At 41.1% G+C, this 27345-nt stretch overlaps 1 protein-coding gene across 1 annotated transcript in view; it reads right to left on the reverse strand.

Moving 5' to 3' along the window:
* Positions 1–27345, reverse strand: part of TUSC3 (tumor suppressor candidate 3) — a 457774-nt gene that overhangs the window by 8266 nt on the left and 422163 nt on the right. Inside the window, exon 9 of the mRNA XM_082244046.1 lies at positions 2014–2104. Coding sequence (XP_082100172.1) covers positions 2014–2104 — 91 coding nt within the window. The remainder of the gene's footprint in view (positions 1–2013; positions 2105–27345) is intronic.

Here is a 27345-nt window from a genome sequence, read left to right on the forward strand (position 1 = left end):
ACTCTCACTACTTTACATTGTAGCAAGTCACATGAAAATATATAATAAAATATTTACAAAAATGTGAGGAGTGTATATATATTTAATGGATGACAACAGTGGTTTCAATTCATTCCTGTGACCTCATGTATGACATATATTGGGTTTTCCCATATGTGTAATTTGACTCCCTGTAATAGGGGTCAATTAAGTCTTTACTCACTGAGGACGTTATTCACATGTGGGATCTATACATAGAATTCAGAATTTTTATGTATTTTCTATAACTTAAATGAAGATGTATGTATATTCTTTATAGATAGATAGATAGATAGATAGATAGATAGATAGATAGATAGATAGATAGATAGATAGATAGATAGATAGATAGATAGATAGATAGATAGATAGATAGATAGATAGATAGATAGATAGATAGATAGATAGATAGATAGATAGATAGATAGATAGATAGATAGATAGATAGATAGATAGATAGATAGATAGATAGATAGATAGATAGATAGATAGATAGATAGATAGATAGATAGATAGATAGATAGATAGATAGATAGATAGATAGATATGTATTTGTTTATTCACCATTGTTTAGTCGCTATGTTGATATGTATTTTATGATATAAGAGGGATATAAGAGCGCAGTTCCTATGTTTCTTTTCACTTCATTCAATAAATTTCACCCTGCGATATGAAGATTCACTTTCCTAAGCACAGACTCTACTTCTTTAACAAATTAATCCCAGAGTCTTTCTAGATTATGCAGCCACCCTCTCCAGCTAATGAACAGGAACTGGAGTCTTAACTCCAGTTCCTGTTCCAGTCTGTACCATGCATTCATTCATTCATGATCCCTGGGTTGCATTATGTCTGACAAGCTGACTACATATCCATATGTACCATGGTTATTCATACGATACGTGGGTTATGTGGGTTCAGTTATATTGATATATCATTCATGGCTGACTGTTTGCAATGTCTTACATGTGGACTGTTCATCCATATGTATCATTATCATTGTCTTACTTCCTAATCTCTTTGTTTTATTTTTATGACTGGGTTGACTATTAGCCTTTTCACCTGGTGGAATAGATTGTCGGGTATGTGAACGCTTGGGTCAGCCCGCTGCACCGTATTGGACGGTTGTAATTGGCTGCTAGCCGTTTCCTGTCATCTGGGTTGCGGCTGACTGAGGATGCATTCCATTGAGTAACTTCCGCTGACATAATTTCCCCTGATGTTTAAATAGGCGTGCCAGCATTCAGGAGTCCATGCCTCGGACGATATCCAATAGGATGAAACATGTCAGGCTGGACATAACGCTGGTACGCTATCAAGCCACGGTGGCCAACAGTTGATCTATTTGATTTTTACGGCTTATTTTATTGCCTGTTTGTGAGTATATTTTTATAATAAAGGTATATCCTGCTTGCATACGGGGCTTTACTATGTCTGGATCTTTTATGTCTCGCATATGACAGTACTCTACACCGTTGAATGGTGATTATTAATCATTGCTTGGGAGCTGTGTGTGAGGAATTATCTATCCATCTGGGAGTCAGCCTGAAGCAGCCAGTTGTCTTTGTGTCCCTCCATCTGGGTTCATTACATGCTCCAAAGCTTTGGAGGTCTGGTAAGCAGCCTCTCATTACACACAGATTCGGGTGACGCGTGGCTTCGCTATTCACTTTCTTGGTGACGGAATCTACCTATCAGATTGGGACTGATTCAGATTATACTTATCACTCAGCACTGCTTGCTTGGACTTTTATTAACTATATTCTTGCCTAAGCAGTTTCAAAAGTCTCCATGCCCATGTTCCTATTTGTTACTCTAATTTTGCAAAGAGGGTGATTGGAGAAGTAGGACCAGTGTCTGTGTTGCGATAGGTGATAGAAGTGATGGATAAAAGAAATATAAAACATATAATTTGCTTTCAATAGAATTTAGAAAAATCCAGATGTGCAGTTTAGTTCCTGCCATTTATTTAACAAAAAAGTAGCAAGTATACCATACCTGTATGGGTAACCATGATACTTTGATCGGAAGATTGACAAGAGGAAGCTGAAGAAGAATACCACAAGGCCAAGTCCAACTAGACAAATAACTATATATAAAAAAAAAACAATAATATTAATAATATATAATATTAATATATATATACACATACATATACATACATACATACATACATAGACATCAATTGTGTGTACACAGTTCTCAATGTTCATTCAGAATATTTTTAACAAAACTTCCTTAGATATAAACTTTATTATTTAGGAGCTTACAGCAATAATAGTATTAAAAAATATCCCTTTACAGTCGATTTGAGCTCAAAATGTGAAGATTTTCATTGTTCTAGGTAAGATCTAGATATGTTAACTGATCGTAAGGTGTGCCTTAGGAAAACAGGATTTTTGACATACCAGTAATACGCAGATTCTTAGTCTTATTGTTTATTTGTTTATTACAGGTGCTTAAATAGCACTGGCAATTTACACATTGCTATATACAGTATATTATATATATATATATATATATATATATATATATATATATATATATATACATATACACATATACATATACAGTATATCACAAAAGTGAGTACACCTCTCACATTTTTGTAAATATATTATACCTTTTCATGTGACAACACTGAAGAAATTACACTTTGCTGCAATGTAAAGTAGTGAGTGTACAGCTTGTATAACAGTGTCAATTTGCTGTCCCCTCAAAATAACTCAACACACAGCCATTAATGTCTAAACCACTGGCAACAAAAGTGAGTACACCCCTAAGTGAAATGTCCAAATTGGGCCCAAAGTGTCAATATTTTGTGTGGTCACTATTATTTTCCAGCACTGCCTTAACCCTCTTGGGCATGGAGTTCACCAGAGCTTCACAGGTTGCCACTGGAGTCCTCTTCCACTCCTTCATGACGACATAACAGAGCTGGTGGATGTTGGAGACCTTGCGTTCCTCCACCTTCTGTTTGAGGATGCCCCACAGATGCTCAATAGGGTTTAGGTCTGGAGACATGCTTGGCCAGTCCATCATCTTTACCCTCAGCTTCTATAGCAAGGCCGTGGTCATCTTGGAGTTGTGTTTGGGGGTTGTTATGTTAGAATACTGCCCCTGCGCCCAGTTTTCGAAGGAAGGGGATCATGCTCTGCTTCAGTATGTCACAGTACATGTTGGCCTTCATAGTTTCCGCAATGAACTGTAGCTCCCCAGTGACGGCTAGGGATGATCGAACGGTTCGGGTCCACCATCGGTTCGGCCCAAACATTGGGTGTTCGAGGTTCGGCCGAATTTAGAACTTTTTGCCCAAAAAGTTCGGAATTCGGCAACCAGAACCGACCAAAATGCAATGCTTCAGGAAATGGCCTTTAAAAGCCCGTGATTGGACCAGAACCATTAGCAAAAGCCAATTGAAGGGGCAGGAGAATGCTAGGAATGTGATTGGAGTGACTAGGGGGTCCCTAGACCAATCATTAGTGAATACGCCCCCCAGTATATAAGATCGCCCCCGCCAAATTCCTAGCATTCTTGTACGGGACATGGAAGAGAGTGGAATGCTGTTCTGTTCTAATGTGTTACAAAGTGTCATTTAGCTATTTTTAGTGTGAGGAAAGGGATATCTAGTGTAGTTAGAGTGCTCCTTTACACTTAAGTTAGCTTCAAAAATTTAGTTTCTGTAGGGAAAGTGTTAAGTGTAAAGGGACCGTAGTGTAGTGTACGGTTAACTGACAGTGACTGCTATGGAAGGGTGACAAAACCCTTCCATAGCAGGGTGACCGCTATAGAGAAATGATCATTTCTCTGAGTTGCTTCGGGACAGGCATATGGCTTCTCACCAGCCAAGCATTTTTCATGCTGCAGGGGCTGCCACTGCCAGTGCTTTTTTGAGGACATGTTTGATGTCAGACATGACATCTGAACATGTGTATAGGGGGTATATATACACATATATGTCTGTATATATACCCCTAGACATATATAGGTGTGATAGTAGCAGAAATATATGCTTGCGCTAATGAAATCATTTACAGTAATATATTTCTGCTACTATCACACCTATATATGGCTAGGTGTCTATATACATATAATTATGTGTGTATATATACCACTATGCACAAGTTCAGATGTTTTGCCTGCCTCAAAAGAACCCCAAAAAATGCCAAAAAAAAAGCTAGCGTCAAAAAAAAAAATGCCCAGGTGTGTTTTTGCTGGCATTTTTTGGGGTTTTTTGGAGGCAGGCAAAACATCAGAACTTGTGCACAGTACCACTATACACAAGTTCAGATGTTTTTCCTGACTGCAAAGAACCCAAAAAAATGCCTGCTTTGAAACCGGCAAGGTGTGAAAACCAAGAAGAGAAGCCAACCCCCTGAGCTGAAAGTGCTCTAATACAAACAATCCTTTTTTTTTATGGTTCTGGACATGCTACAGAGCTGAAACTTCACAGGTACACCTTTTAGACCCCCCAGATACGAAAAAAGTTCTTAAAAATTGTCATTTATGATAAAAAAAGCCAATTATTGAAAAAATTAAAAAAAAAAAAGAGATTTTTTGATTTTTACTTTTGATTTCAGATTTGGGTGGTCTAAAAAGTGTACATGTGCAGTTTCAGCTCTGTAGCATGTCCAGAACCATAAAAAAAAAAGATTGTTTGTATTAGAACACTTTCAGCTCAGGGGGTTAGCTTCTCTTCTCGGTTTTCACGCCTTGCCGGCAATTCAAAGCAGGCATTTTTTTGGGTTTTTTGCAGTCAGGAAAAACATCTGAACTTGTGTATAGTGGTACTGTGCACAAGTTCTGATGTTTTGCCTGCCTCCAAGAACCCCCAAAAAATGCCAGCAAAAACACACCTGGGCATTTTTTTTTTTTGACGCTAGCGTTTTTTTGGCATTTTTTGGGGTTCTTTTGAGGCAGGCAAAACATCTGAACATGTGTATAGTGGTGTATATACACACATACATATATTTATATACACACCTAGACATATATAGGTGTGATAGTAGCAGAAATATATTACTGTAAATGATTTCATTAATGCAAGCATATATTTCTTTTCCTGACTGCAAAGAACCCAAAAAAATGCCTGCTATTAAACCGGCAAGGTGTGAAAACTCCTGTGCTGAAAGTGTTCTAATACAAACGATCTTTTTTTTTTATGGTTCTGGACATGCTAAAAATCAAAAAATCTCTCTTTTTTTTGAATTTTTCAATAATTGGCTTTTTTTTATCAAAAATGACAATTTTTAAGAACTTTTTTTGTGTGATTTTGTGTCTGGGGGGTCTAAAAGGTGTACCTGTGAAGTTTCAGCTCTGTAGCATGTCCAGAACCAGAAAAAAAAGATCATATAGGTGTAAAAGGAGGGTCCCACATCCCTGTTCTACTGAAAAATTATCTTTTTTTTTTCCATGGTTCTGGACATGCTACAGAGCTGAAACTTCACATGTACACCTTTTAGACCCCCCAGATACTAAATCCAAAGTCAAAATCAAAAAAATCTCTCTCTTTTTTTTTTTTTCAATAATTGGCTTTTTTTATCAAAAATGACAATTTTTAAGAACTTTTTTTGTGTGATTAATAGTTAATGGGGCATGACCCAGAACCCTAGGGACTTTTTAGGGGTATTTATTGGGTTTTAGGGCTTAAAAATTGTGTTTTTTGATTACCGAAATTTGGGTCCCATTGATTTCAATGGGGTTCTGAAATCCGGGCCGAACTTTCAGGAAGTTCGGATGTTCTGGCCAAACAGATCTTTTCAAAAGTTCGATCATCCCTAGTGACGGCAGCACTCATGCAGCCCCAGATCATGACACTCCCACCACCATGCTTGACTGTAGGCAAGACACACTTGTCTTTATTCTCCTCACCTGGTTGCCGCCACACACGCTTGACACCATCTGAACCAAATAGGTTTATCTTCGTCTCATTAGACCACAGGACATGGTTCCAGTAATCAATGTCCTTAGTCTGCTTGTTATCAGCAAACTATTTGCAGACTTTCTTGTGAATCATCTTTAGAAGAAGCTTCCTTCTGGGACGACAGCCATGCAGACCAATTTGATGCAGTGTGCGGCATATGGCTGACCTCCCACCCCTTCAATGCTGGCAGCACTCATACGTCTATTTCCCAAAGACAACCTCTGGATATGAGGCTGAGCATGTGCACTTAACTTCTTTAGTCGATCATGGTGAGGCCTGTTCTGAGTGGAACCTGTCCTATTTAACTGCTGTATGGTCTTGGCCACCATGCTGCAGCTCAATTTCAGGGTCTTGACAATCTTCTTATAGCCTAGGCCATCTTTATATAGAGCAACATTTTCTTTTTTATAGCATTGTCATGAGGTGCCATGTTGAACTTCCAATGACCAGTGTGAGAGGTTTAGGCTCCTTTCACACACTCCGTCCGTTGGACGGAGTCCGTTTTTCTCAGCGGGGGATCGAGCCGCCGATCCCCCGCTGAGCAGGAGTGTGACAGCTGTGTCTCCGTGCTGTGTGCGGAGACACAGCTGACAGTTCCCCATGCATCTCTATGGGGGAAATCGGATGTCAACGGACCGTCAGTCCGTTCTCACCCCATCCCATCCGATCCAATCCGCTGGACGGATGGAAAATAGGGTTTCCATCCGTCCAGATTTGACGGATCGGATCGGGTCGGATGTCAGCGGACATGTCTCCGCTGACATCCGATGCCCCATAGGAGTGCATGGGGGGACCGTTCAGATCTGCCAAAAAAATGGACAGGCGGATCTGAACGGTCCGCCTGTGTGAAAGGGGCCTTAGAGTGATAACACCAAATTTAACACACCTGCTCCCCATTCCCACCTGAGACCTTGTAACACTAACGAGTCATATGACACTGGGGAGACAAAATGGCTAATTGGGCCCAATGTGAACATTTTCATTTAGGGGTGTACTCACTTTTGTTGCCAGCAGTTTAGACATTAATGGCTGTGTGTTGAGTTATTTTGAGGGGACAGCAAATTTACACTGTTATTCAAGCTGTACACTCACTACGTTATATTGTTAGCAAAGTGTCATTTCTTCAGTGTTGTCACATGACAAAATATAATAATATTTTTACAAAAATGTGAGGGGTTTGCTCACTTATGTGAGATACTATGTATGTATGTATATATATATATATATATATATATATATATATATATATATAGTATATTCACATCATTCCCTGCCCTGAAGGAGCTAAAAATCTAAGGTCCCTAGCTCACATTAACTCACATTAATACATAACCATACTAAAGTCAATTTAAACAGAACGCAATTAACCTACCAGCAGGTCTTTGAGTGTGGGAGGAAACCCACACAGGCACAGAGAGAACATGCAAACTCTGTGCAGGAAGTGCTGAGATTGGGTTTCAAACTGAGACACTAGTTTTGCTAGATGGAAGTGTTAACCACTTTGTCACTATGCAACCTCAAAGTACACACGGGCCAAATATGGGGCGGTTCAATAGAAACAGGCTACCATTTGGCCCATGTGTACGGCAGTTGGTCCAACAGAAGCCTGCTGAAGGGGCGTGACTAAAAAAGGTTCGCCGAATAGCACACAATGGCTGAGAGTGCTGACTGGTATGTTCTGGCGGGGGGGTGCCATCCACCTGTCTGAACACAATAGCCCAGCAGGGAAGATCATTGTACGCATGCCAGATTGTTAATAAAGCAGCACCTCCTGAGCTCTTCATTTTATTTTTTTTTGTTCAAAAAGAAAATGTTAATAAAAAAAAAAAATACTAGTGTTTATCAGGATTTAAAGAATAATTCCAGGCATCAGTATCATATACATAGTTACATTGGTCCAGCTTGGACCAATGGAACTATATATACCTTACCTGGCCAATGCCCCTGGAAGCTAGAAATGACTGACGTAGACACTGCTACTCCAGTGATCTTCCCTGGGTTCTGGGTCTGTGAATGCAACTGACTTTCTGTATTCACAATGCTGGTCACTTAGCATGGGACCAGGTAGCTTCCAGCATCCAGGAACATTGGCCAGGTATGGTATATTCATAGTTCCAAGCTGGACTACTGTAACTAAAGTATGTTTTGCAATGCCTAGAAATATTCATCAATTAAATATTGGTTATATGCAAGCAGCAAGATGTCTCAAGTGCTAGGCTCTGTGGAAAGCAACACTGTACACTGTCCCAAACCAATCCAGTGCAGCCGTCAGAGGTAGTACATGTAAGGATTATTAAGCAAGCAACCAATGTAAACAGCGCTATCTGGATGTAGGTGGTACCATAAAAACCTCCACAGTTGTAAGAAGCCAGTGATGAGCCTAAGTATTTTATTAAACAAGGAGTCATTGATATAAAGGAAAAATGATACCAAGACGGCGTGGACAGATGGAGCTGGGCCAATGTCTGCTGAGTTCTGTGGATGGGATGGAAAGGGTCACTGGAGTGTGGTAACCAGCCATTGTGCCGAACCTCAGTCATTCGGGAGCTGAGCCGGGACCGGCCGGCGCTCCCACATGACGTCACTGCGACTCATTAACAGAAATGCCAAAACCGGAAAAATAAACCATTCCAACCAGCCTGGAACGCAAGGGGGAGCGTTGCCATAACGTGTTTTGCATGCATGCACTTTCTCAAGTCGCGGAATTGACGGCAACAATGATATTTAAAAGCCATAGATGAGAAGGGTGGGGAGTGGGCAGAGCCAATTAACATCCCAGGCTGGCATTAACCCATCACCATTTGTTCAGAGCTATTGGCTATATACAGCACTACTAACATGTATTTTGCAAACCATCATTTACATGTATATATATATATATATATATATATATATATACACAAACACCGATATATCAAGGGCCTATCTGCACTTTCCCCGATATATTGGAATCAGCCACCAAGATGACCGATATTGCTGATATTTCGGGAAAATGCTTGTACTGGAGTGATGCCTGCAGCTAGAGGCATCACCCTGGTACCGGCGTCCATAGCTGACGGTCGGCTGTCTTGTAATAACAACCGATGCGGCTGAAAAGCTGCTCGACTGTCATTACAAGGAGCCGGAGGGGACGTCCCCCCCTGCCGCAGAATTCCACGGCTCGCCCGGGGTCTCCCGTCCCACCGGGAGACCCGGGCAACCATCCTGCACGCCCGCCGAAGAGAAGACCCCATCAAAGCCGCATTCGGCTCTGATCAGATCTCCATGTAAAAATCCGGAAGTGATGTCATGACATCACTTCCGGGTACTCGGCGTCAAATTAAAAAAAAAAATACAACATTCAAAACAGCCAAACTTGGCATTTTGAATGCTTTTAAGTGCAGAGGAGGGATTTTGGGTCTTTTGGACCCCCCAGATCCCTCAGCAAGAGTACCTGTAAAAAAATAAAAAAAAAAATAAAAAAATAGTTTTTAATGTATGAAAATATCGGCCAATACTGATATGCGATGACCAAAATATCGGTATCGGCAATAAAAAAATGATATCGGTCGATCACTAATCTATATATACACAGACACACTAAAAGCAAAAAAAGGAAGAGAAAAAGAAAAGCAGATCGAATGACAATAATATTAAAGAAATAACAGTTTGGTATATCTATTGCTTGGATAATTATAAAAATATTAGTTAAGGAAATTCCATGTATATAACAAAATTGGTTTTATTAAATATATGTATAAAAGAAAAGAACTTTGCAATCAAAGACGGATGTGAACACATCGATACGTGTGCGCATATATATATACACATACATACACACTCAAATATGTGTGCCCAATACACAAGGGACAAAAAATCCACATCCCCACCTATAGGGATAACAATCAAGGTGGAGGGGAATTGCATCGTAGGGGACTGCTGCAAAGGAGGCTTTCCGTTAGGCACAGGGTTCTCTGCAAATGTGAACTGAATTTTAGATCCAAGGCCTGTGTGTGGGACCTTAGAGAGGCAACCTTTTCTGCAGGAAGGATGATTGTGGCTTGGGCTGTGTACAAGCCCAGGTATCTCAAGCCATTGTGAGAAATGGAGAGCAAACTTAAGAGGATTGATGGAATTAAATAGTCCTTTGGAAGTTGGCTGCCAACATTGTGGCAGAGAAGTCTTTCAGTAGAATATAACTCAAGTATTCTGTGACATGAATGCCCTAAGCTCACAGAAGAGCAATCACTTTTGTAAATAATTGGGGTGCATAGGTGAGTCTGAAAAGTAGTGCTACAAAGTGCTGATCTCCCACAGGAAAGTGTAGAAAGCGGTGATGTGGAGGAAAAATGAGCATAGGTAGATAGGGATTTTGTATGTTTGCTGATGCAAGGAACTCACTCTGTCTGGCAGAAGCAATGACAGGTCTTGCTGATTGCATCTAAAATGTTGGTGCACAAAGAGATGTATTAAGATCTCCCCCCATTTGGTCTGGGGACTGTGAATAGGTTTAAATAAAAACCTCAAAGTCCTTTCTCTGAAGAAACTGATACCATTACTGCTTGTGACTGAAGTTGACACAAGGTGGCCAGTAAATCAGCTTGTTTTGAGTTGATGCTGGCAGAATGAAGTGTAGGAAGCAAGGAGGGGTTAGTGATAGCTTGCAACAAAAAGAGGTACTAAGCCTTGATTTGGAGGTTGATGTCTTGGGATAGGAAATGCCCCTTTCGCAAGCAGAGGCAGTAGCTGTGGAAGTATGAGATTTAGGCTTTTTCTTATAGGGTAGGGGCGTTTGTCCCCACTATCACATCCTTGATTAATTTTTAAAGGGATTCCCTAAACATCATTTCACCGTCAAAAGGATGCATAAAAGGCACCTGTTACAAGCAGGTTCATGAGACCAAGCTTTTAATCACAAAATCCTGTGCATATGCACAGAGATAAGAGTCACCATAGAGACGTGGTGAATTACATTTCTCTAGAGCTTTCATACAAAACAATACAACTGAAAGCAGCAAAAGTTCTAAAAGAATGAAGTCTACAAATACAGGTTCATGTTCTCTTCATTTGTTTTGTCCAGGTAGCAATAGTCTGGAAAATAGACATGGCCACAATTGCCAACTGTAGGGCTGGATCTGGAAATGCGAAGAAGGCCTTTAGGAAGGCTTCAAAACACATATCAACAGAGTCCTTAAAAACAGGGACATCCTCCAAAAAAACTGTAAGGTGTTTATTGAGGACTGAAGAGATAGTATCTAGTACCCGAACAGTCCACTGGATACATTTCAGAAAAAAGCTTAAGAGGAGTAAATATTCATTCAGAGTTAAGACAATCAACATATATTGCACATTCAATTTGTGTATGGATAGGAAATTTTGTCAGCCACACTAGGGGCTGGTTATGGCTGTGGAGAGTCCAGTGCTGCTAAGGCTAGTTTGCCCAGCATCAATCAGTGAATCGATGGTGGAGAGCATTTGTTGAGAAGCCATAGGTTTTGGCTCATAAAATGCAGGGGTTGAAAAAGCATGCTTTGAAGGTTCCATCTCTGACTCACTTAGTCAAGGGAGGAGAGAAGTGTAGTATTTTTGGCCTCTGGAGACCAAGGGTTCGAGGAAAACCAAAAATGTTCTTAATAATGGAGAGATAGTGACAGAAAAATCTGCTTTTGTCAGACAGGCTACATGGCATGTGTTAGAGTGGGAGCTAGAGGTGAGGAAATGGTGCCATATTAGGACTTTGGTCGAGGGCAAGGGAACAGCTATAACCCTGAGTGGTGTTTTGAGTCTCTTGTAGGCCATCAGCAGAACACATTTTATTCAGCCCTTTTGTCCTTGCTCCCTTGCATCTGTTATCTGTCATTGCTAAAGTAAGGGGATCCCCAGTGTAGTACTCACGGAATGGATGGGCAAGGTATGGGGTTTTGTGTGTTCAGAATGCAGGAGCAGAGAAAACCCAGGAGCTTGACCGTGTCTCTGTAGCAGGAGGTAGCAGGAAGTGCAGCAAATTAGGTAGAATTATACTTTAAATGTAGCAAGTCTGGTAATTTAACATATCTAAGATATTTATTCCTGTACACAATATAGATGACTCTACCCATGAAACATTCAAGGAAAAATGACTCAAGGAAATAATTGTGGAGCCCAAACTGTCCCTGTAACTTGCAGGTTTCCCAGTTGGCTGATTGTTGTCCTGCTGTTCTAGGGTACAGCTTGGTGACATGATAAAGTACACTGACACAACTGCTAGTTTGAGCTATGGCTGTATAATGCTCTGCTTACAGTATTTCTATTTATAGACCAACACAATAAGCATAAGTAATTCAGCAGAAAATGAAAGATGCATCAAAACAGATCCGTTTTTTTCACATGGGATAAATGCTTCTGAATTGTGGATGCAGGCTGAAAGCGCTGTATATGACAGTATGTGACATAGTGTAAAATGGGATTAGTTGCTTAATTCAACTCACCATATATGCTGGATTTATTATCCGTCACAAAATTATGTTTGACTGAAAGGCTTAGCTAAAAGTAAGTGCTTCCATCTCCATAATAATGAGGTTAGCGTAGAAGATACTGGAAATGCCATTTCACATTGACTTTTAAAGCCAATTTATTATGTCCCCTTTATACCTGAGGTTATTTGTAATCCAGATTTGCACACATTAAGAAATAGGACCAGGTAAATAACACTTTAGATATTGCTCTGAGACTCCTGTGCCATTTTTCTATCAAAATTAATGTTTTAGAAGTGACTAATCATAAATCTTTACTTTACAGGTACCTTCATGCTTAATGTCATTAAATATGTTACTCATAGTTGTTTTTTTCCAATTAGTCTTTGCTTTAGTCCTTGTCAGGGCTTTTTTTCTCAGAAAATAGGTGCAGGAACTCAACCACGACCCCCCACACCCTCCAAACCGCATCAAATAGTGGGTGTGGTCGAATTTCACAAGCAGTGGAAGGGTCTTACAGGGGCATTAAATACCAGGAGTGCATTACGTACAGAGTGCAGAGTTCAGAGGATGCACCACACACAGAGTGCAGAGTTCAGGGGGTGCACTACACACAGAGTGCAGAGTTCAGGGATGTGATAGACACAGAGTGCAGAGTTCGGGGGCATGCTACACACAGAGTGCAGAGTTCAGCCTTCTTCCACAGCTGCTTACCTCTGCATCCCCATCCATATCTGACTTTCACCCCTCTGCAGCTCTGACCCCTACATACAAACCCCCCCTTCACTGCCCCCATCCCCCCCCTTTAAAAGCTCCACCATCTTCCACATGTCTTGTGCTGCTGTATTAGGCTGAAGCACTCAGCTGGCTCTAGTAGCCCACCACACACTGTAGGTGACTCTGCCTCTCTCACTTGCAGGGAGATCATCCAGTGGGGGTGTCAGCATTCGCACTGCACCCTAGGCAGCTGCATCTCCCTTGTCCCCATCCTGCACTCAGTGGGAGCCACTGGGAGACAAGCTATCACTTGTAAATACATAAGTCGGACTTCTGTGTTTACAAGTGATAGAGGTGATCAGGGAGCAGAGGGCCTGAGCCAGAGGTGGTGGAACTGAGTTCCACCAAGTTCCAGCTGAAAAAAAGCTCTGGTCCTTGTTGTTTAAAGAAGAAAAGTAACATATAGTAAGAAGAAGTCTGCAAGAACTTGTTTTTGAGTTAGGTAAAGGATAGAGGAGGATGTCTTATCAATGGACTACCTTCCTACATACAAGTCCCATATTTGCAATGACAGTGTTATTCTTTGGAACTATTCCATTCATTGTGTTGATACAGGATTTATTGTGCCCTCCAAACCAAAGTCAAAAACACAGTCCCAACTGCTGCAGTTTAGCTATACTCAAATCTATATACAGTGCTGACCTGTAGCATCAATATCTAAATTACTTAAGGGGCAAACATGTTAATATGCAATAATCTATTGTTTACAACTAAAAAATGCTGAGATGCTGTGCAAAAAAGTCCAAAAAATGTGCCCAATAAATCTTCAAAGCTTTTAAAAAAAGTGCCACAGTGCTGTGCAAACCATATACAATATACAATGCAATCATTAAAACGTGCTATGGTGCTGTGCAATAAAGTCCATAAAAAGTGTCAAAAATGTCTTCAAAACTTTAAAAAAGTGCCACTGTGCTGTGAAGCATTATACAATGTGTTCCCAATCTTCCAACAACATGCTCCGTTGCTCCACTATCTTTGCCACACCAGAGAACTCACCAAATCTCCACAACCACCCACTACATGTAGGTCATGTATAACATGTTCTAAGAGGGTTCCATATAGTTCTGATGTTCCTCCTCTATGTGGTTTAACCAGCAATCCTTTCACATAGCCCATTCAGTCTTCACATGAAAAAGGGACCAGCATAGAGTAAAACCTTAAATGTTTGTTTATATTAAAAAAATTAAGACTCATACTCACATGTAGTCTACACCTTGCACCAAGGGGTATTAAACAATGAAAACACTTTAAAATCCACTGCAGTGCAATACTCTTCGTGTTGTATCATCCATTACCACTCTCGCTAGCTTCTTACTAATCAGCCCAAAGTGTGAATTGCTATGAATCAAGGGGCAGTAAAATCTTAATTAAAATTCATTTATGTCAATGGATAACACACGGGGATGATAACACGGAGGTAAAAGGATCATAATAACAATAGAAAAATATTAGTCATATACTATATCTCAAAAGTGAGTACACTCCTCACATTTTGTATATATTTTATTATATCTTTTCATGTGACAACACTGAAGAAATCACACTTTGCTACAATGTAAAGTAGTGAGTGTACAGCTTATATAACAGTGTAAATTTGCTGTCCCTTCAAACTAACTCAACACACAGCCATTAATGTCTAAACCGTTGGCAACAAAAGTGAGTACAACCCTAAGTGAAAATGTCCAAAATGGGTCCAAAGTGTCAACATTTTGTGTGGCCACCATTATTTTCCAGCTCTGCCTTAACCCTCCTAGGCATGGGGTTCACTAGAGCTTCACAGGTTCCCACTGGAGTCCTCTTCCACTCCTTCATGATGACATCACGGAGCTGGTGGATGTTCGAGACCTTGCGCTCCTCCACCTTCCGTTTGGGGATCCCCCACAGATGCTCAATAGGGTTTAGGTCTGGAGACATGCTTGGCCAGTCCATCACCTTTACCCTGAGCTTCTTTAGCAAGGCAGTGGTCCTCTTGGAGGTCTGTTTAGGGTCATTATGTTGGAATACTGCCCAGTGACCCAGTCTCCAAAGGGAGGGGATCATGCTCTACTTCAGTATGTTACAGTACATGTTGGCATTCATGGTTCCCTCAATGAACTGTAGCTCCCCAGTGCCGGCAGCACTCATGCAGCCCCAGACCATGACACTCCGACTACCATGCTTGACTGTAGGCAAGACACATTTGTCTTTGTACGCCTCACCTGGTTGCCACCACACACGCTTGACTCCAACTGAACCAAATAAGTTGATCTTAGTCTCATCAGACCACAGGACATGGTTCCAGTAATCCATGTCCTTAGTCTGCTTGTCTTCAGCGAACTGTTTGCAGGCCTTCTTGTGCATCATCTTTAGAAGAGGCTTCCTTCTGGGATGACAGCCATTAAGACCAATTTGATGCAGTGTGCAGCATTTGGTCTGAGCACTGACAGGCTGGGCCCCCACCCCTTCAACCTCTGCAGCAATGCTGGCAGCACTCATGCGTCTATTTCCTAAAGACAACCTATGGATATGATGTCCGGCATGTGCACTCAATGTCTTTGGTCGACCATGGTGAGGCATGTTCTGAGTGGATTCAATAAGGCAACAGAGGGAAAGAAGAGTGCTTCAGGTTAAGGCTTTCCAGCAAAGTTGATCACAAATGTGTGATACTTCACAAAGTAGTAAAAACCACAGTAGTTTAATTATCACTTTAAAACAGCCAGGCAAGGGTTAAAAATGGCACTGGAACACAAGGGCAGAACAGATGCCAGGCTGAGCCTGTCTACTTGCCCCACAGCAGCCAGACCCCAGAGAGGTGATGAGCTGTTGATGCCTCCTAAACAGCACTCTGCTGCATCTTCCGGGCAGTGCAGCTTGTATTCTGGGTTGGATAGGTGGAATGCCAAACAGCGTGGGACGCGATGTAACAGGTAGGGATGCCGGTGATGACGTCAGTCGCCTGCACTCAAGGGGCAGGTTTTAGCCGGGGAGACAACAGTCAATGGGAAGCAAGCCGGAAAGGAGAAGGGTCTCGTCACCATGAGAACATGTTTTGCGTCTCCATGCCTTGTCAAAGTCAGGACCTGACTGCTTTCTGATTTTTGAAACTAATGTACTATTGATCAAAGCGTCCCTATCCTTCTCCTCAACAATGGTTTTGCCTCTATTGATTAAATGTTTATTGCATCCTCGTTCCCTTAAAATATCTGAAACAATGTTGCACTCCTAATAAAAGTCATCTTGTGAGGAACAATTCCACCAGGCTCTCACAAATTCTCGCACTGGAACTGCTTGAATAGTGTGTGCAGGTTGACCGCTTTAAGTCAGTAAAAGTGAATTTCCAGCACATTGTTTTTTGAAAGTTTTAGTGGTAACTGTTCCATGTGTCCCATTAAAGTTACATCTAAATAATCAATCCTTTCAGAATGAAAATTGTAGGTAAACTCCAATTTCAAGTGATTGTTATTCAGATACAAAATAAAAGAATCTATCACATGAACCAGACCACTCCACACAAAAATCAAGTTGTCAATAAAATGACAGCACCAATCTATTTGCACCCTGAAAGGATTGTCATGAGTGAAGTGAAAGATTTCCTACCACCAACCCATGTATAAATTTGCCAGTGAGGAGGAAAATGTAGCTCCCTTCGAGGCTCCTTGACATTGTATGTAGAATTTAGAATCAAACAAGATGTTTAATAGTTTCAAAGTAGGTAAGGTTGAATAAAGACAATAGTCCATCCAGTTCAACCTGTGTAGGTGTACATGTGCCAAAGTCAATAATCATTGAATTTAATCAACATTAAACCTCATCTGTCATGTAGTTGCCCACCCCATTATTTTATTCAGGTTTTCCTGTAAAATGTATATGTCCTGATGTAAAGTTATTGCCCGGCTTATTTTTGTGCCGTCCGCTAAAACTGAGAGTGAGCCATTTATACTGACCTTTATTCTGTAAGTAATTATGTTTTAACAGGAGCTCAAAGACCAGATACAAAAACTCACAAAAAAGCTTGGCTATAGCAAATGTATCATGTGAATGATGTTTGACATCTTCAAGGGCTAGGTGGTGTGGTATACAAGAGTACTATGCTTTGACATCAACAGTAATCCAAGTATTGGCTGATGACCACTTGATTTCATGTGTATGGGCTAAAAGATGCCCAGTGTCCTTGAAATAACCTGGCAGATGAATGACGAGGGGTTGAAGATGTTCATCAACCCACTCGCTAAGTCTTTCCAGTAAGGACCCATTGCCTGCCACAATGGGGCGACCCTGGACAGGAGAGAACTTTTGGGAGATGATGGAATATTAGTATGATGGATTTATCAACAAATAGGATATCCATAGTTTTCTGATCCATCACTCCCAGATCCCTGCCTTCATCAGAGAGGTGTAATAACTTTTGTTGTATGATCATAGTGGGATCAGTGTTAAAGTGGTTGTAAACTTTGTTACACCACTTGTACCTTCAGGTAAGCCTATAATAAAGCTTACCTGTAGGTACTGTGAATATCTCCTAAACAGTTTAGGAGATATTCAGAGTGCATGGAGTCGATGACATCATCAACACATGCGCTTCCGAAGGCCCGGCTTACTGTGGTGGACCTTCAGAGCCCATGTGGCAAGCAGTCAGCTCCCACGCATTTGTGGGAATGACGTCATCTTGGCCCTGGCCACTCACAGCATCAGAGCCCAGGAACCCAGAAGAAGATGTCAGCCGTCTCAGCAGTGAGGGGACGCCGCTGGAAGGGCTTCATTCTAAGGTAAATATTTAATAATGAGATAGTATGCGATGCATACTAGCTCATAATGCCTTTGTCTTACAAGTTTACTTACAAGTTTGTCTTGCAAGTTTTTTTTTTTTTTGTCCAGGGGTTTACAACCTCTTTAAACAAAAAGTGTTTTTTTTTATCATTCAACTGCCCTAATGCCTCCAATTTATGACAATGTCTAAAACCACAACCGAACCACCCTTGTCCTCTTGACGGATAGTAATGTCTTTCCTATCCTTGAGACCCTGAAGAGCTAGATGTTCTGCTTTAGTTAAATTAAATTTAGCCGAAAACCTGTGTGACCTGAATGACTCCTTTAATTTATTTAACTCAATCTCTATAATATTTTGAAAGGAGTCAACTGCTTCATTCTGAGCCTCTATGGGGTAAAAATATTTATCCCTCATGGAAATAAGACTTTTCCCAATTCTGTGTTGTCCCCATCAGAATCAGATTGAAGGTTTTCAAGAGTGGATAGCATGGTTAGATGATCAAACAAAAAAAGATGAACGATCATCTGATTGTGGTGTGTGTGGTATTGGAATCATTTTCCACTGTCTCTTGCAAAAAATTATTTTTTAGCAGGTGGTTTCTAATGAACCGATTAATGTCCAAAATTGTAGAAAATACCCATTCCTTGGGCTTCCTGGTTCGCTTTGGATATTTCTTGTAGTCTGTCTTGTCTGTTTTTCCCCCCACGTCTTGTTCTGTTTTCTTCTTCCTTTTTAAAAGGGTGGACGGGAGAGCTTTGTTTCGTGATCTTGTCTCAGCTGTGTCAGAAAATTCCAATTTAGTGTTTAAAGCTTCCGGTGAGCTCAAGTTAACTATTTTATCGGTTGTAGATCCCGGTCTTTTTTTTTTAAATGGATTGTGGACATTTTTTGATTCCGATACATACACAGTGCCACCCTGATAGTCCTGCAGATCTAATAAAACTTGGATATTTTTGTTTCCATGATTTCTGTTCCAAGATTTTTATATTTGTCTAAAGATTCTGGTTTAAACTGTCATATGATGGCAAAAAACATAATTGGATAACGGATTCCTTTAAAGGCACAATGTCATGATTTACCTCCACCAAAAGTTTCTCTTTATATGACATGAGTCTCCTGAGTTTTATAGAACACTGTCTTAGGATGTCATTCTATTCTGCTTTGAATATATCAGAATAGACAATCGATGGTGCTTTTTTAATTCTCAGACCTCTGGGTATCATATTTTCATCAATGTATTTTTGTAATCTGTGTGAGTCGCATCTCTTTTTGCATCAAAGTGTTTAATTTATCAAAAGCAGATTTACATAAAGCCCCTGATGTTGATGCTCTGTCATCTTTGGTAAAAACTTGGGATGCACCAATCCAGAATGGAAGGATCATATGTATGGCCTCAGGTTGATCACTCCCCTGGATATCAGCATCATGCTGTGTGTTCATATTACAAGAAGTGATGATACGAAGCTGTGCTCTAACTCATATAGATGGATAAGCCCCAATCTTCTTAGACGGAGCAGATGTATGAACAATATCAATAGAGACACGAGAATCACCCAAGCTCATCTGCAGTATTGGAAAATGTATGAGTGGAGTACGGTGCCCAGGCTGTAGCATTCAGTACAAGTCCATAAGATCATGAGCCAGCAACTCGATAACTCAAAAGCTTCTTCCTTAGGAACCTTTATTAAAGAACTTTAGCAAACTACACCCGGGGCAGACTGGGAAGGAGCTAGCAAGAGTAGTAATGCGTGATATGACACAAAGTTAATGTATCAAAGATTGCACTGCAGTTAATTTTAATGCGTTTTCATTGTTTAATACCCCTTGGTGCAAAGTGTAGACTACATGTGAGTAGGAGTATTGAGTTTTTTCATATAAATGCTTAAGGTTTTACACTATGCTGTCAGATCCCCTTTTGCTTTTTTCATGTGACGTATGAAAGGGCTATGTGAGAGGATTGCTGGTTAAACCACGTAGAGGAGGAACATTAGAACTATTGGGAACCCTCTTAGAACAACATGCTATAAATGATCTACCTGCAGTGGGTGGTCGTGGAGATCGGGTGAGTTCTCTGGTGGGGCAAAGGTGGTGGAGCACCAGAGCAGGTTGTTGGAAGATTAGGAACACGTATATTGCTTGCACAGCACAGTGGCACTTTTTAAAAGCTTTGAAGTGTTTTTGGACAGTTTTTATGGACTTTTTTGCACAGCACTATAGCACTTTTTATTATTGCATTGTATTTTATATATTGTTTGCACAGCACTGTGGCACTTTTTTAAAAGCATTGAAGATTTATTGGACACCTTTTTATGGACTTAATTGCACAGTACCTTAGTATTTGTTAGTTGTATAAAAATAGAATATTGCATATAGACACCATATTGATTGGTATATGGATATTTTGGTAAAACTGGATTTCTGTCTTATTTTAAAATCCTTTTCTCTGAAGTTTACTGACTGACACAGCTTCATGTCTTCAGACCATTGGGCTTATGCTGCTCTCTCTTCAGGAGTGTGACTAGGCGGAAACCTTTTTGGTTGCGCCCCTGAGGCATTCCCAGAGGGTACACCATCACTTCCTGCTATAGGACTTCAGATTGTAACAAGCGGTGTCAGAAGAACATATAACAACCCAACAGAGGGGCGGGTGCTGTGTCCACCAGTGAACCTCAGAGAAAAGGATTTTACGGTAAGACAAAAATCCAGTTTTCTCTTTTGTTCATTGACAGACACAGCTTCAATTCTTCAGACCATTGGGATGTCCCAAAGCAGTATCAACATTAGGGGTGGGAAAACACAGCAATAGGTAGAATTCCCAACAAGGCTAAACATAGCCAACCAGGTAAAAACTGGAGCTCACCACCAGGAAAAAAATACACCCTCAAGAAGCAGAAGGCTCTGCAACAGCAGCCTGCAAAACATTGCAGCCAAACGCTGCATACGAAGATGCAAGTACATCCGCCTTATAAAATTTTGTGAATGTGTGTACAGACGACCAGGTAGCCGCCTTGCACACCTGAACCACTGACGCTTGATGACGGAAGGCCCAGGAGGCGCTAAGAGCCCGTGTAGAATGCGCTTTAACAGGGAAAGGAGGAACCTGACCCTTAATAGAATAGGTCTGCACCACTGTCTGCCGGATCAATCTGGAAATGGTCGCAGCAGATGGGGGCTTCCCCTTACGAGGTCCATCCATAAGAACAAACAAAGAATCGGATTTCCGAATGGGCTCAGTCACTGCCAGGTACACCAAATCACCCTGACAACATCCAAGGAATGTAAAGCAATTTATTTAGGATATTTTGGCTTAGGACATAAGGAAGGTAACACAGTGTCTTCATTCAAATGAAACCCCAAGACAACCTTAGGAAGGAACGCCTGACAGGGTCGCAACACCACTTTGTCCCTGTGAATCACCAGGTAAGGTGACAGGACAACACAGCCAGCTCCAACACCCTTCGTGCAGAAGTAATAGTGACTAAAAAGGCCACCTTCTGGGACAGAGTGAGCAGAGGGAGATCACAGATGTTTTCAAAAGGAGGCTTTTGAAGCACCAACAGTACCAAATTGAGGTCCCACGGAGGTACCAGGGATCGCACCGGAGGAGCCAGATGGTGAACTCCCTGCACAAAAAAGTGTGAACCAAGGACTTCGCCGCTAACAGCCTTTGGAAACATATGGCCAAAGCGGAAATCTGGCCCTTAATGGTGCCCAGAGCCAAACGTTGATCTACATCTAGTTGTAGAAACTCCAACAGGCGAGACACAGAAAAGGAACGGGAAGAAACCCCCCGAGACTCACATCAAGTAATGTACACCTTCCAAACTCTATGATAAACCTTCCTGGAAGTAGATTTCCTAGCTTTTAACAGCGTAGGAATCACCGACTCCGACAGCCCTCTGTCCTTCAGCACCTGGCTTTCAATAGCCAGACTGTTAAAACAAGCAACCGTAAAGCAGGATGAAAGATGTTGTCACTTATTATAGTAAAGTTAGCCTACCACACGCTTTATGAGATGTATGTATTTTGATAAACGTTTGGGGCCCGCTGTATAAGGAAGTTCACGTGATATAAATAAAACTCTGTATCCCGGATATGTTGACCGGTTTATAATGGGCTCGGAGGTACCAAGATGGCCGCCGGCGCGACCTCAACGAGGTTACCAATATGGCAGAGGTACACAAAGCGGTAACTAGGATACGGAGGCCTATATAAACTGCGAGAGTACGTAGCATAGCACCGCCCCAGATGACGTCGCAGTGACAAAATGCGTAGAGCGGCAACCAGCGTCATACGTCACTTCCGGTTAGGTGGTTCTGGCCGATGGAACGCGGAAGCGCCGCGCGGCCGTACGCCAGAAACACACTGAACAAGCTGACGTTGAACTTCCTTAACAGTGAGTCGCTACATTTTTTTCCTTAATGTAATGCTGTACTACGCAAAGGAAGCCTTTTTTGGTTTTGTACACTGACTCTCTAGATGCAAGTACAACAACATCGGTGAATCATCCAAACGCAAAGCGTTGCAGGCATCATATTAAGGGGAGAAATAACCAACCAGGCTGAACGTGGAGTAAGGGAAAGTTCTTGGTAAGTGCTTTGCCTCCGGTATCAAGCACTTTTCACTCCCAGCACGCGCTATAAAAGCGCAACTCACTTATCACTCCATTGTATTGATATTGGTTTTACCAATCACGGATGTTAGTCTCCCCCGCAAGGGGATGTCACAATAAAAGTTCTTCATTTACTGTTTATTCACTTATTTTGCACTTCGGCACTTTCTCACCGACCATCGGCTGATGGTCGCATTTTCAGTATACATCCGTTGATTGACACACAGACGGTACAATCCACTTAGCAAAACGTACTGTTGAGAGTACCATTTTTTCTTGCACTGTTTGCACATTGTATCATTTCTTTTAAGCACGCAGCACCTTATATGTTATTATACAAAAACATTTTTGCACATATTTGCCATTATATGAGCACAGTGCACTTTTCTCGTGGGACGACATACACCATTGATTTTGTTGTACAAGGTGGTAGCGCCCCATACCAATACCCCCTGACCCCCACAATACTTTTACCCTTGCAGTAAGTTGGAGGCAGCACAACCATCTGGTCCCCCCGGTTTTTAAACCGTCTTAAACAGTTTTAAAACTAAAAAACTCAGTATTTGTGGTATTATCCATAGCGCGGGTGCACCCCAATCCTACTCTTAGGATGAAAGATTGGTCCCTGAGACAGAAGATCTTCCCTGAAAGGAAGATTCCAAGGGACGTCTGCTACCAGCCTTACCAGGCCTTCGTACCAAGACCTACGAAGCCAGTCTGGTGCCACAAGAATGACTGGAATCCCTTCTACCTCAATTCTGCATAGCAGTCTCGACAGTAGTTGTATTGGGAGGAAAGGCATAAATCAGACAATACTGACCCCAAGGGGCAACCAGGGCATCTGCAGCATCGGCCAGGAGATCCTGAGACTTTGCACCTTCCTGTGGAGATGGGAGGCCAGAAGGTCCACATTGGGGGTCCCCACTAAAGGCACAGCTGATAAAACCCCTCCGGGTGAAGAGTTCATTCTCCTGGATCCAACGTCTGCCGACTGATATAGTCTGCTTGCCAATTCTCTACCCCCAAAATGTGCACAGCAGAGAGGGCCGGAACATATAGTTCTGCCCACCTCAAGATACTGGCCACTTCCCGGGCCACCAGGGCACTCCTCGTGCCCCCTTGATAATTGACATATGCCACAGTCGTAGCATTGTCCGACTGTATCCGTACAGGGTGTCCCTGTAGACAATCAATCCATTGAGACAGACAAAGCCTAATCACCCACATTTCCAGGATGTTGATCAGTAGGGATGATCGAACGGTTCGGGTCCACCATCGGTTCGGCCCGAACATTGGGTGTTCGAGGTTCGGCCGAATTTAGAACTTTTTGCCCAAAAAGTTCGGAATTCGGCAACCAGAACCGCCCAAAATGCAATGCTTCAGGAAATGGGCTTTAAAAGCCCGTGATTGGACCAGAACCATTAGCAAAAGTCAATTGAGGGGGCAGAAGAATGCTAGGAATGTGATTGGAGTGACTAGGGGGTCCCTAGACCAATCATTAGTGAATACGCCCCCCAGTATATAAGATCGCCCCCGCCATATTCCCAGCATTGTTATACTGGACATGGAAGAGAGTGGAAGCAGTTCTGTTAATTTTACTTTAAAAGTGTCATTTAGCTATTTTTAGTGTGAGGAAAGGGATATCTAGTGTAGTTAGAGTGCTCCTTTACACTTAAGTTAGCTTCAAAAATTTAGTTTCTGTAGGGAAAGTGTTAAGTGTCAGGGGACCGTAGTGTAGTGTAGGGTTAACTGACAGTGACTGCTATGGCAGGGTGACAAAACCCTTCCATAGCAGGGTGACCGCTATAGAGAAATGATCATTTCTCTGCTTCGGGACAGGAATGTGGCTTCTCACCAGCAAGCATTTTTTAATGCTGCAGGGGCTGCCACTGCCAGTGCTTTTTTGAGGACATGTTTGATGTCAGACATGACATCTGAATATGTGTATAGGGGGTATATATAGACATATATGTCTGAATATATACCCCTAGACATATATAGGTGTGATAGTAGCAGAAATAAATGCTTGCGCTAATGAAATCATTTACAGTAATATATTTCTGCTACTATCACACCTATATATGTCTAGGGGTATATATTCAGACATATATGCCTATATATACCCCCTATACACATGTTCAGATGTTTTGCCTGCCTCAAAAGAACCCCAAAAAATGCCAAAAAAACGCTAGTGTCAAAAAAAAAAAATGCCCAGGTGTGTTTTTGCTGGCATTTTTTGGGGGGTTTTGGAGGCAGGCAAAACATCAGAACTTGTGCACAGTACCACTATACACAAGTTCAGATGTTTTGCCTGCCTCAAAAGAACCCCAAAAAATGCCAAAAAAAACGCTAGCGTCAAAAAAAAAAATGCCCAGGTGTGTTTTTGCTGGCATTTTTTGGGGGGTTTTGGAGGCAGGCAAAACATCAGAACTTGTGCACAGTACCACTATACACAAGTTCAGATGTTTTTCCTGACTGCAAAGAACCCAAAAAAATGCCTGCTATTAAACCGGCAAGGTGTTACAGCAGAGAAGCCATATTCCTGTGCTTAAAGTTTTCTAATACAAACGATCTTTTTTTTTATGGTTCTGGACATGCTACAGAGCTGAAACTTCACAGGTACACCTTTTAGACCCCCCAGACACAAAATCACACAAAAAAAAAAGTTCTTAAAAATTGTCATTTTTGATAAAAAAGCCAATTATTGAAAAATTTAAAAAAAAAAAAAAAAAAAAGAGATTTTTTGATTTTTACTTTGGATTTAGTATCTGGGGGGTCTAAAAAGTGTACATGTGAAGTTTCAGCTCTGTAGCATGTCCAGAACCCCCCAAAAATTAGCATTTTCTTATCATTTTTATTAGAACAGGAATACGGCTTCTCTACGGCGCTTTTTCTTGCATTTATCGGGCATTTTTGGAGGCAGGCATGACTTTTTTTGGATTTAGTGTCTGGGGGGTCTAAAAAGTGTACCTGTGAAGTTTCAGCTCTGTAGCATGTCCAGAACCAGAAAAAAAGATAATTTTTCAGTAGAGCAGGGATGGTGGGACCCCTCTTTTACACTTATATGATCTTTTTTTGGGGTTCTGGACATGCTACAGAGCTGAAACTTCACAGGTACACCTTTTAGACCCCCCAGACACAAAATCACACAAAAAAAGTTCTTAAAAATTGTCATTTTTGATAAAAAAGCCAATTATTGAAAAATTAAAAAAAAAAAAAAAAAAAAAAAAAAAGAGATTTTTTGATTTTTACTTTGGATTTAGTATCTGGGGGGTCTAAAAGGTGTGCATGTGAAGTTTCAGGTCTGTAGCATGTCCAGAACCAGAAAAAAAAGATCGTTTGTATTAGAAAACTTTAAGCACAGGAATATGGCTTCTCTGCTGTAACACCTTGCCGGTTTAATAGCAGGCATTTTTTTGGGTTCTTTGCAGTCAGGAAAAACATCTGAACTTGTGTATAGTGGTACTGTGCACAAGTTCTGATGTTTTGCCTGCCTCCAAAATCCCCAAAAAATGCCAGCAAAAACACACCTGGGCATTTTTTTTTTGACGCTAGCGTTTTTTTTGGCATTTTTTGGGGTTCTTTTGAGGCAGGCAAAACATCTGAACATGTGTATAGGGTGTATATATAGGCATATATGTCTGAATATATACCCCTAGACATATATAGGTGTGATAGTAGCAGAAATATATTACTGTAAATGATTTCATTAGCGCAAGCATTTATTTCTGCTACTATCACACCTATATATGTCTAGGGGTATATATTCAGACATATATGTCTATATATCCCCCCTATACACATGTTCAGATGTTTTGCCTGCCTCAAAAGAACCCCAAAAAATGCCAAAAAAAAACGCTAGCGTCAAAAAAAAAAATGCCCAGGTGTGTTTTTGCTGGCATTTTTTGGGGAATTTTGGAGGCAGGCAAAACATCAGAACTTGTGCACAGTACTACTATACACAAGTTCAGATGTTTTTCCTGACTGCAAAGAACCCAAAAAAATGCCTGCTATTAAACCGGCAAGGTGTTACAGCAGAGAAGCCATATTCCTGTGCTTAAAGTTTTCTAATACAAACGATCTTTTTTTTTCTGGTTCTGGACATGCTACAGACCTGAAACTTCACATGCACACCTTTTAGACCCCCCAGATACTAAATCCAAAGTAAAAATAAAAAAATCTCTTTTTTTTTTTTTTTTTTTTTTAATTTTTCAATAATTGGCTTTTTTATCAAAAATGACAATTTTTAAGAACTTTTTTTGTGTGATTTTGTGTCTGGGGGGTCTAAAAGGTGTACCTGTGAAGTTTCAGCTCTGTAGCATGTCCAGAACCAGAAAAAAAGATCATATAGGTGTTAAAGTTAAAGGAGGCTCCCGAACCACATCCCTGTTCTACTGAAAAATTATCTTTTTTTTTTTCATGGTTCTGGACATGCTACAGAGCTGAAACTTCACATGCACACCTTTTAGACCCCCCAGATACTAAATCCAAAGTAAAAATTAAAAAAATCTCTTATTTTTTTTTTTAATTTTTCAATAATTGGCTTTTTTATCAAAAATGACAATTTTTAAGAACTTTTTTTTGTGTGATTAATAGTTAATGGGGCATGACCCAGAACCCTAGGCACTTTTTAGGGGCATTTATTGGGTTTTAGGGCTTAAAAATGGTGTTTTTTGATTACAGAAGTTCGGGTCCCATTGATTTCAATGGGGTTCTGAAATCCGGGCCGAACTTTCGTGAAGTTCGGGTGTTCTGGTCGAACCGAACTTTTCAAAAGTTCGATCATCCCTATTGATCAGCAGCCTGGACTTCTCTCATGTCAAAACCTTGGGCTGAGTAC

This window comes from Pelophylax lessonae (genome assembly GCF_965119305.1).
Source record: "Pelophylax lessonae genome assembly, chromosome: 1".
NCBI classification, from domain to species: Eukaryota; Metazoa; Chordata; class Amphibia; order Anura; family Ranidae; genus Pelophylax; species Pelophylax lessonae.